The 12,075-nt window shown below is 44.6% G+C and overlaps 1 protein-coding gene across 1 annotated transcript in view; it reads right to left on the minus strand.

Annotated features, from left to right (window-relative positions):
• The window catches only part of KCTD1 (potassium channel tetramerization domain containing 1), an 88,442-nt gene that overhangs the window by 9,212 nt on the left and 67,155 nt on the right, over positions 1 to 12,075 (minus strand). Inside the window, exon 3 of the mRNA XM_079717964.1 lies at positions 11,173 to 11,317. Coding sequence (XP_079574090.1) covers positions 11,173 to 11,317 — 145 coding nt within the window. The remainder of the gene's footprint in view (positions 1 to 11,172; positions 11,318 to 12,075) is intronic.

Raw genomic sequence — 12,075 nt, forward strand, 5'->3', positions numbered from 1 at the left:
GGCTGCAGCAGGTTTGTCCCCAGTTCTTCTTTTGAAGGAAGTGAATCCAAAGCATCCGTGTCTGCTTTCAGCAAAGCAAGTCCAGACTGTTCTAGTAGCCATTACTCTTCTCTGCTCCCACGCTGATTTTACCTTCTCTCGTTAAGACAGCATCAACCATATCTCTTGCTTAGCCTCATATTCAGTAAAAGATAGGTTATTCACAGACCTATTATCCTGTTTAAATAATTTAAAATCCTAGAATACATATTTTTAAAATAAAAAAGAATTTTTTTTTGAGATTTGCAATAATTCTGAGAGGCAGAAAGATCAAGATCTCATTTTACAGGTGAATACACTGGGCTTCCCTGAGACCTTGGAGAGAAGTACACAGAACAGGAAAGTAAACGTGGGTGGCCTCCAAAAGGCAGATGGGCCATTCTTCAAAAGCTTATTTCTTGATTAAATATTTGAATTCAGAAGACATTTTCCATACAGTGAGGAAAGTGATATACACAGTGTATTGGTTTCCTACTGCTGCTGTCAGAAATTACCACAAATTTGGTGCTGTAAAACAGCACAAATTTATTCTCTTGCAGTTCTGGAGGTCAGAAGTCTGAAACAGGTCTCACAGAACAAAGACGGGGTATTGGCAGAGCTGCCTTTTTTTCTGGAGGTTCTAGGGGAGAATCAGGTTCCTCGTGCTTTCCAGCTTCCAGGGGCTGCCCACACATTCCTTGGCTTGTGGCTAACCATCACACCACTTCCTTCCTGATACCTTCTCTGACTCTGACCCTCCAGCCTTCCTCTTTCACTTCTAAGGACTCCCGTGGTTCTACTGGGTCCACCTGGGTTATCCTGGATAATCTCCCCATCTCCAAATCCTTAAACTTCATCACATCTGCAAGGTCCCTTTTGCCATGTAAGGTGACATTCACAGGTTCTGGGGATTAGGATGTGGACACCTTTGGGAGCCATTACTCAGCCTACCACACACGGCTTCTAGTTCCACAAAACCGTTGAAAGGCTTATTTCACGCCTAATGTACTTGAAGTTTCACAGGACCTTCCCCTCAAAAGGCAACTCAGCCACTCACTCATTCATTTTAAGACCTGTTTATGTTCAGCGGCCATGCTAGGTACCATGGGCACAAAGTGGGTTTTTCTACGAGGAATGCATCCAGCTCCTCCCCGGAGCTCTAGAAGCTCTTCTCCCACCCGCACCCGGGACAGGGGGTCCTGCTCCCGGGTCTCCCGGGCCGTGCTTGGTTCCCCAGAAGGCAGGGTATGTATGTATCTGGGCACCTGCAAAGAGGAGGCGCCAAGAAAACGAGGAGAAATGAAAGGATTTTATATTTTACATTTCAACAATAGCATCCATGTAGTAATCATAAACAAAAGCAGATCCTTATAAAACTTTGCTTTGAAAACATTTGTTTTTTAGGGGGAGGTGGGCCCTCACAGTTTTTTCAGTGTGTGAGGTTTGGGACCTCTGAGGCTCTTAATTTCTCTGGCTCTGTAACCCTCCTTTCCTCCCTCTCTTCTTCCTTCCATTTTTCCTTCCTTTCAATTTTCTTTTTTTAGAGCAGTTTTGTTCACAGCAAAACTGAGCAGAAGGTGGAGAGGTTTCCCATATGCCCCCTCCCCCAACCCATGCACAGCCTCCCGGGCTACCCATAGCCTCCACCAGACTGGTCCATTTGTTACAATCTATGAACTTACACTGACACATCATAACCAAAGTCCTCACGTTAGGGTTCACTCTCGCTGTTGAACACCGTGTGGGTTTGGACAACTGTCTGATGACATGTATCCAGCATTATAATATCATACAAGGTAGTTTCACTGCCCTGAAACTCCTCTGTGCTCCACCTGGTCTGCTCTCCCCGCCCCCAAACCACTTCCTTTTCTTCAGAGCCCAGGAGGACTGGCCCACTCACTCCTTTTGCCCTGCTACCACTCGGTACTTCCGGCCAGGAGTCTTCTTCCCTGTTCAGCACGATCTGAACACCATCTTCCAGCCCCTCCTGACCACCCCTTTTCCTGGGCCAAGGATGCCCAGCCCTGATGGCTACTGAAGGTAACGTGAGAGGTGGCAAGGTCCCTTCTGTACCCGGCCACTGTCTCCACCCCCACCTTTCTGACTCTCCCAGAGAAAAGCTAAAGTGTCCACAGGTGACAATGACAGGGTGCTGATGGCAGATCCATGAGCATCTGGAAGCCACACCCTGGCGTGTGGCCAGGGCTGGGATGCTATCTGACAGGGCGCTGGCGCTGGCTGCTACCTCTGGTTACTGCAGCTTGCCCTGCCTCGGAGGGAGTGTCCTGGGGAAAGGGAGAGAAGTGGGCCTCGGCAGGCATACCAGGAGCAACAGTCTCTGCAGCAGGGATGCAAACTCTAGGTGGCAGATCTGAGACTGTGGGCGGGGGCCGACATCCTGAGTGGGCACTCTCTCAGGTGCTAGGGAAGAAGAAACTTCCGGCTGTGGGGGGAGGTCTCCCCAGCTCAGCACTCTGCCTCCTCCTAGAAAGTTCGTTCCTCAAGAATGAGTACCTAGAAGCCACGTCTGTGTTGCCGCAGCTGATTGGCTAAAGCACCAGCATCGGAGCCAAGTGGAGCCAATCAGATGGTCTCTCTGTGGAACCAAAAAAAGGGAGAGAGACCCTGGGCATTGCTGGGGCAGAGCCAGGTTAAGGGCAGCATTCTAGAAGTCCACAGACTCCCACAACCAAGGTCCTCAGAGCTGCCCTGGTGTTTCCACCCCTGAGAGAACGTTCCCACTAATTCTGTGAGATAAACAAGAATCCTTCCCATAAATCCTTCCTTCCTCTTTTCCTGAAGCCAGGACATTTTGCAATGTCTGGAGACACTGTTGGTTCTATAACTGGGAGGGGTTGGGTGCTACTGGCATGTAGTGGGTAGAGGCCGGGTATGCTACTCAACATCCGACAATGCATGGGACAGCCCTACCACAACAATCATGTGGCTCAAAATGTTAATACTGTGAGCTGAGAAACTCTGAGCTAGACAGGAATAATTTCTGCTGCAACTACAGGAACACAGAACGTACCCTGAATGAACGGTCACTCCTAGTATCATTAGTGGTGACTCAACCACATGTGTTTGCTAATGTGACGCAATATGAAGTACCCAACATCACTGGAGATGTATTCTCACCAAAATATTTAACTTAAACCTATCAAGTCTTTAGATACAAGTTGCAGTTTACAGGAAATGAGAGGTTAGCGTAATGAGCTCACATGACAAAGCAACCAGACAAATCCAGATGGTGGGGCATTGTGTAGGGCAAGTGGCCTGGTCTCTTCAGCAAGTCAGCATCATATAAAAAGGGACTATGCTAGATAATAAAAGGAAGGGACATAACTAGGTTCATCGAGGTCTCGGATCAGATACCAGCTTGGAAAAACCACACAGAAGGGACTTTCCTGGTGGCTCAGTGGATAGGAATCTGCCTGCCAACGCAGGGCACAGGGGTTCAATCCCTGGTCCGGGAAGAAGCCCCATGCCGCAGAGCAACTAAGCCCGTGCACCGCAACTACTGAGCCTGTGCTCTAGAGCCTGTGAGCCGCGACTACTGAGCCCGCGTGTCACAACTACTGCAGCCCGCACGCCTAGAGCCTGTGCTCAACGAGAAGCCACCACAATGAGAAGTCTGCGCACTGCAACGAAGAGTAGCCCCCGCTCACCACTAGAGAAAGCCCGCACACAGCAACAAACACCCAATGCAGCCAAAAATAAAATAAAAAATAAAGAATCCCTGGATCAAAAAAAAAAAAAAACCCACATAGAAAGGACATTCTGGGGGTCAACCAGGGAAATCTGAATATGGTTGCAGTATTAGAGGAAATAAAATTTTATTAAAATGGAAAGGTAGAGATATTGTCTGAAATAAGCATAGCAAAAGACCCAGAAGCCTATGCACTAAAGTTTTAACATCGGCAATCTCTGAGTGGTGGGAATATACTGTTGAAACTTCTTTTTGCTTGTCTATTTTTCCAGGTTTCCTACAACGTACATATACTTCTTCTGCAATATTAAAAGGTTATTAGAGGGCTTCCCTGGTGGCGCAGTGGTTGAGAGTCCGCCTGCCGATGCAAGGGACACGGGTTCGTGCCCCGGTCTGGGAAGATCCCACATGCCGCGGAGCGGTTGGGCCCGTGAGCCATGGCCGTTGAGCCTGCGCGTCCGGAGCCTGTGCTCCGCAATGGGAGAGGCCACAACAGTGAGAGGCCCACGTACAGCAAAAAAAAAAAAAAAAAAAAAAAAAAAAAGGTTATTAGAAGTAACTAATAGACTTTTTTTTTTTTTTTTTTGTGGTATGCGGGCCTCTCACTCTTGTGGCCTCTCCCGCTGCAGAGCACAGGCTCCGGACGCGCAGGCTCAGCAGCCATGGCTCATGGGCCCAGCCGCTCCGCGGCATGTGGGACCTTCCCGGACCGGAGCACGAACCCGTGTCCCCTGCATTGGCAGTAGGACTCTCAACCACTGCGCCACCAGGGAAGCCCACTAATAGACTTGTGAACTTAAGCCAGGGAGAGGTAAGCTGGAGGCTGTCTGCTAGCAAATTTTTCTTTATCTAAGAAGGGGAGACATCTATCCAGAGACCACAAAAGATGTTAGCAGCACGCGGGCACTTAAAAGGGCTCAGAATAGAAGCCTAGAGAGGGGTAATTTTGTGGTTCCCCATCAAAAAAGGAACCAAAGCTCTGGACTTCTGATGTGCTGGTAATTCCAACTGTGTGCATGCGTGTGTATATGGGTGTGTGCACCCACACATGCCCATGCATGCCTGGGAGTGAGCAGAAAATAGAGCAACAGTGAACAAATCAGTATAATTAGGGGTGAGGGGAAATGAAGGGAAGTTTTATTATTATCCATAATAAAACACAGCAAAGAAGTTCTACAATCACTTATCTAGAGAACAGATTCCAATGCCTTTCAGTGGGAGCAGCGCACAAGCAGCTGCCACTTAAGTGGTGTTCCGAAGTATGAAATTATCTAAATTGTTAAATGGGTATCTAGCTCAGACAGCACATTTGCAGAACGAGATTTTCAGGGTCGTAGGATGCAGTGATTTCAAGATTTCATGCATTTGCTCAACCCAGCGTTAAATAGCTGGAGAGCGGAGCAGGTCATCAAGGAATGCTCTCCCTGCAAACCCAGTAAGAGAGATTCTCTCCACAAGCCAAATGCCGTGTCCCTTTTCCAAGGTCAGGAGATAAGCTCTGCCAAGGGAGAAAGCACTATAGTACTGCTCAGGGACAGGCAGACTGAGCCCATCTGTGTGCGCCCACGTTTGTGATTCGCACAGACTGCGGTGGATGCACTTCCATCATCACCTGTTCTTCGGCTGCTCGGCCAGGTTCCAGACTCCCTGTAATTTACAGCCTGTCTGTCACCCAGAGGTTCTGTGGGAAACATTTCAGGGCCCTGGGATACGTGAGTTTCATTTGACATGCTTTTTGTCTTTTTCCCCAAGTGTGGGCTACAGTTAAAACCTTAGGCAATTAAAGGGTGTGTTCTGTGCTTAGAGTTGATGAACAGCAGGTCTTTCAGAGCTCTGGAATCCCAAGGGAGCACCAAAGGTACAGAGAAGCACCCATCCCAATCCTAGCCAGGGGTGGGGGGCTGGGGGTGGTGACTGGGTGAGTCCTCAAGGGACTGTCCTCTGGAATGGGCCACAGCTTATCTCCCATGCAGTTTTTCTCTGCCCAGCATCTAACCTGAATATTCTTGGAGGAAAAATAATGCCTGCCACATTTAAATGTGTTTAAAACACCTAGCTCTGTTTCTGGAACATACTGCAACTAAAAACAAATGGCTATTATCATTTTCTGACTGTAATTCCCCATAAATTGTTTTATATTCCCTGGAGTCTGCATCTCTTTTAATCATGGAAATTATAAGTTAATATATTACCCTGACAAGTAGCTTAGGATGATGATATTACATACATACATGTTTTATAATTTCCATTTAGTCCTATATGATTTTAAATGGAAGTGTAGTGCCTACTTATAGTTAGCTTCTGGTCTCCTATGACTCTTTTGACCTTTTTTGGCTGTGTTTAAATTAATTAATACTAAGTAAGTATTACACGTCCAGCACACAATGTCCTCTAGAAAAACCTAAAAATGATCCGGTTTGTGAGACTCTTACAAAGTAGTTAAAGAGTCAGGATATACATACAAAATATCCAAAGTTCAAATATAAGGAAGTATATGACCAGGTAGGAATGAGAATCTGGTTTGAATGTGAGACTCATTTCATTCATTTACGCATCCATCCGTGTATTCATTCACTTACGCCACAGATATTTACATGTTACTACGTGCAGGGCTGAGCTGGTGTGACAGACACTGCTGGCTAGCTTCCCCAATAGCTGTTCCCAACCCCTTAGCCTTTGCCCATTTCTCTCACTGTAGAGGTTGAAAAAGAATGAAATTCACTTTTTCAGCCTCCTTTGCATATAGGGGAGGCTCAGTTCTAGCCAATGAGATATAAAGAGAACCTGGGAATCTTCTGACAAGGACGAAGTCTTGTGAGTTATAAGCCTTCTGTCCCCTTTTCCTGCCTTGAATGAGGATGTGATGCCTGGAGCTGTGGCAGTCACCTTAAGACCCTGAGGTGACAAGCATGAGGCCAGAACGTCAACACTGAGGATGACAAAACAAAAAGAGAGAGTCCTGTCCTTGATACCATCACTGAGCAGATACCACAGCCAACAGCCATGGACCTCTGATTTCTTATGTGAGAAAAACAAATCTCCATTAGTTTAAGGTGCTGTTGATTGGCTGTTTCAACACGTGTAGCTGAAAGCATTTGCTAACACACAGCTGGGTACATAGCGCTAAACAACAGAGACAAATAATTACAAATACACTGTGTGTGACCACGGAGAAGCGGGGACACAGGCAAATCTAAGCTAGACTAGGCACTCGATGGCTTAGTGATGAATATGATGAGCCCTAAGTGACAAATAAAGGCCAGGGAAAGAGCATCAGACAGACAGAGTGGGCTGCTCTGAAGGGGAACAAGAAGATGGTGTGGCACATGTGTAGGTTAAGAGCCGGGCGAGGTAGGCAGGGGCCTCGTGGGTTCTGACAGGGATGTGCTGCTTTGCTCCATGAACAAGGAATGGGAAACTCCTGCAGAGTTTGAAGCAGGAGCAAGTCACTATACACGATGTTTTTTAAAAGTGTCCCTTGGTGAGGGATGGGGTGGGAGAGGGAGGAGGGCATAGCTATAAAAGGGCAACAGGAGGGATCCTGGCCATGATGGAAATGTTCTGTACCTTGACTGTGACAATGCTGACATCCCAGTTGTGAGGTTGTAGTATAATTTTGCAAGATGTTACACTGGGGGGAACTGGGTAACACAGGATCTCTCCATTATTTCTTACAGCTACATGAGAATCGACCATGATCTCAAAATAAAAAGTTTAATGGAGGGCTTCCCTGGTGGCGCAGTGGTTGAGAGTCCGCCTGCCGATGCAGGGGACACGGGTTCGTGCCCCGGTCCGGGAAGATCCCACATGCCGCGGAGCGGCTGGGCCCCTGAGCCATGGCTGCTGAGCCTGCGTGTCGGGAGCCTGTGCTCTGCAACGGGAGAGGCCACAGCAGTGAGAGGCCCGCATACCGCAAAAAAAAAAAAAAAAAAGTTTAATGGAAAAAAGTGTCTCCTGGTTTCAACATGGAGAGTGGATGAGAAGGGGTAAGGGTGGGAGACGAGACACCAATTATGAAGCGAGCCTGAGGCATCCAGAGAGTTGCCGGGCCTTGGACTAGGGAGGGGGGATGAGAGGGGTGAATTGATTCGAGAAGTATCCGGAGGGTACTCTAGGCAGAGCCACCGATGGATGGGTGTGGGAGGGTAGGGCCTGGAGCAGGACGGTGGGTTCTGGCATTTTCACTGAGATGGATAGGACGCAAGGGGAGGGGAGCGGGTTTCACGGTGCTGGCAGCAGGGAGGAGGCGGTGGGCCCCGCCAGCTCCTGGGTGGGCAGCTCGTTTAAGGAGCCAGTGAACTATCCAGGTCAGTGTTCTGAGTGGGCGTCTGGAAATGCAATCACCTCCAAGTAGAACTAAAGGTGCAATTTCTCTCCTCCACCCCCTGTCCCACTCCTAGTGCCTTCCTTCTAGGAAAACACCAGAGAGGAAGGAAACCTTGGCTCTCATTCTTTCAGCCCTTTCTCTACTCGCCGACTTGCTCTCCCAGCCCTAACCCAGGAGCCAACGCCTGCCACCCGGGGCGCCGGGTCTGAAGAGAGGCTGGGGTCCCTGCCGAAGCCCCGCCCACGCGCAGCAGTCCTCTCCCCCTCCCCCACTCCTTCCTTCCCTTCTGTGCCCAGTGCAGGACTCAGCCCTGCTTCGCATCTCCACGTAGGGCCTCTGCCTGCTTTCTAGAAGACTTCCCTCCGAGCTCCCGTTCCGCTGCAGCTGGTGTGCGAAGCGGCCGGCTGGCAACTCTGCAGCTGGGGGTCCCTGCAGAGAGGGGCCCGTCAGCTCGCTCTGCCCTCGTGTCTAAGCAGGTGGGTCCCCAGCTCTAGACTGAGGGCTGGAGCCCGGAGAGTCCCCTGCGGCCTCTGCGGACGATGCTCGCAGATGCATCGTATTAGAGACTCGCAATACGTTTTCCTTTCTGAGTTGGAAGAGACCATCCTTGGTAAAGCTGCCGACTTTCGCATTTAGGAGCCACGCTGCACAAACCAACTTCCAATGTCTGTAAACCCTGGAATCCTGCTCAGCACCGTGAGAGGCCTGCTCTGAGAGGCCCCCGGGAACCCCCAACTGGCTGGGGAGCAGCAGGGTCACAAGAGTTCCTCCGATTCATTCCGGGGCTGCGGGGAACTGCACACACTCATTACAGTTATTATTCTCTTATTTTTCTGCCAAATGTATATTGTTTTCAAGTAAGAGGAATGTGTACATGATATGACCCTTCTACACTCTCTTTTCCATATGGCTAGTCATCCTTGGCCCGTACCCTACAGGTCAAAGTCCTGAAGGAGAGGATGGATGAGAGCCCCCTGAACCCCTATTAATTTGGGATCTATTCTTCTAGATCTTTTTCTATCTATTTACACATACATACTCATAATTTTTTACATAAATAGAAACATACTATTCTGCAACTTAATGCTTTCACTGAAAAAAATCTTGGTGATTTTTTCCCCATACATCAACTAATCCATAGTATGAATATTGTGTAATATTTGTAACCATCTGCCATTGTTGAACATTTTAAAATTGTGTCCAATTTTTACTATTACAAATATAATTATAATAAACATTCTATGTACATATATTTTTGCATATTTATGTGTTACTTCTAGAAGATAAATTAACAGACATGGAATTGCTAAATCAAAACTAAATTAAAACTAAATTGTCCTCCAAAAATGTTTAATAGTTTTCACTCCCAACCACACTGTATGTTCCCCAATACTATATATTACCAATTTTTTAATCTTTGCCAATCTGATGGATAAAAGGGGGTATCTCATTTAAGTTTTGTTTCTTTGATACTAGAGAGACTGAATATCTTTTCAAATGTTTATTGGCAATTTCTATTTTTTCCTTGAGAAACTTTTGTTTACATTTTAAAATGTTTTCCATTGGGTTGTTTGCATGTTTCCTACAGATTTTTAGGAGCTCTTTTATGATGGATATTAATTTTTTGTTGCAAATATTTCAACTAGGCTGACACTTGTCTTTTATCTGTATATGGTGTCTTTAGTTCAACAATTTTTTTCTTTTTTTAAGGATGGCTTCTGGGTAGTAAGTCTTGCTTAAGTAGGCCCTCACTGCCTGAAAATTATACTTTTGGAAATTCCTTTTTATTTTCTTCCAATACTTTTATAGCTTTAACTTTTATGTTTATTCCTGGAATTTTGGTGAGCTTATGACAGAGATAGGGCTCTGGCTTTATATTTTTTTCCAAAGGTCTTAGTCCCAATTGTCTCACTGCCAATTACTGACTATTCCTTTCTTTTCCCACCGATTTGAAATACCACCTTTATAATATATCAAATTCCTACATACACACACATCTGTCTCCAAACCCTGTTTTTCTCCATTGATCTATGTGTATAATTTAGCCCTGTCAGGATCACACTTTCTAATCACTGTAGCACTAGTATGTTGTGATGTCTGGTAGGACACATCCACTATTGCCCACCATTACTATCACCACCAAATATTTTTTAGCTCTTCTTAAGCATTCTTTTCTTCTACACAAACTTTATAAATGGGTCACATTTCATTTAAAAAACTTGTGACTTAAATGGGTTTGCACTGAATGTATAAGTTAATTTGGGCATAGCTGACATCTTTACAATATTGAAGCTTCCCAACCAGGAACAGAGAATGTCTCTTCATCTATTCAATTCTTGTTTTAAACTTGTATGTAGAGATTTGCAGTTTTCTTAATCAAGCTTTGCATATTTCTTAAGTTTATTCCTGGGTGTTATAATTTTTGTTGTTACTGTTAGTGGTACATTTTCCCATTACATTTTATAATTGGCTTTTGCTCTTCTATTGGTAAGCTATTGACTTTAATATATTGACTCTGAATGTGGATGCTTTAATGAGTTCTTTATTAGTTGTAATAGTATTTAATTGATCCTTTAGAATCTTTTATTTAGAGAAGTATTAACAGTTGCAAAGATAACATTTTTGTATACACCCTTCTAATATTAACATTTTCTATTTGTTCTTGTCTAATTTCATTGCCTAGAGTTGCCAGCACCATGTAGGACTAACTTTAACACTTGTTAGTAACTTTAAAAGGGAACACTTCTAAAATTTTACTGATAAGTATAATTTTTCCTTTAAATTTCTGGGAGAAAACGTCTTTATTAAGCTAAGGAGGTTTCCTTTTATTCTCTACCTAAGACTTGTCAGAAATAAGCTTTGAATTTAACCAACTTATTTTCAATGTATTAAAATGAGTTGTAATTCTATTCTTCACATAAAAGCTGTCCTCTTTTGGCCATGTAAAACTTTAATGACCATATACTCTATTTCATTAAGATAGTATAACGATGTCAGAAACCTCTGATGCCATTAGAGTTGGTGTATGTTAAAAACGTAGAACTGGAAATATTTTTTTGGAGCATATCAAAACAAAGCACATATTTATGCTGTTGGTAATTTAATATGAATCCCTCACCTTGAAATCATCAGGAATGAGGAGTTTTGATGTTCGTAGAAAATTCAAGATATATCTGAACATCTGTCCATCTCTGTCAATGAAATAGTGCTGTTTGAGACTGTCCAAAACAATGGGCTCTGTACCATCAAAAAGTCTTCCGATTCTGTGATAGGAAAGAGGGAACAGTGAAGACAATTAGAATCAATTGTTCGGCTGCTAAGACTGAGAGCTACTGTTTTGTGTCACTGTCAAAGTTAGCACTTTTGAAGATGGCAGTCCGGGAAAATCACCCACTAAGTAGTTATGGTTTTCTGAGAAATACTAGCCCCTGCTTGATAAATATCTCAAGACCAGACAATTCAAAATAGTCTCAGCCTTTCTCAAGTAAATTCTATTATTCAATGTCTTTTACCTGTAAAGAAGATGTCCTGACATGGTGATTATGGCTAAGTGCTGTCACTGTAATGGAAGATCATGTCTTTCCCTCTGTGTTACTTAAAACAACCCTCTCTGCCATTATTATATATATATATAATTGCTTCAAAGTGTCTTTTAAACAGATTCTACAAAAAAAGCAATTTTGTTTTTAAGAAATTTGTTTTCTGAGCTTTCCCTACTCATGAATCCCAAATTTTCTAAAAATAAAGCAATGCCTATATGCTAACATCTACATTTAATTATAAAAAACAATAATTGAGAATATCACTCATCTAAGAGAATATGTTTTCCATTAACAATATGCAGTCTAGTTTCCTAGGTCTCAGCAAAAATCATCTGTAACAGCCAGGAATCGTTATAAAATATAAACATTTGCCCACCCAAAAAGTATGACCTAGTGCTGAAACATAAGTGGCTATGGGTAATTTTTAAAAAGAGGAATCTATAATATGTTTTTCTTCTTTACAGTTAACATTTGAAAAG

Source organism: Hyperoodon ampullatus (genome assembly GCF_949752795.1).
Source record: "Hyperoodon ampullatus genome assembly, chromosome: 13".
NCBI lineage: Eukaryota > Metazoa > Chordata > Mammalia > Artiodactyla > Ziphiidae > Hyperoodon > Hyperoodon ampullatus.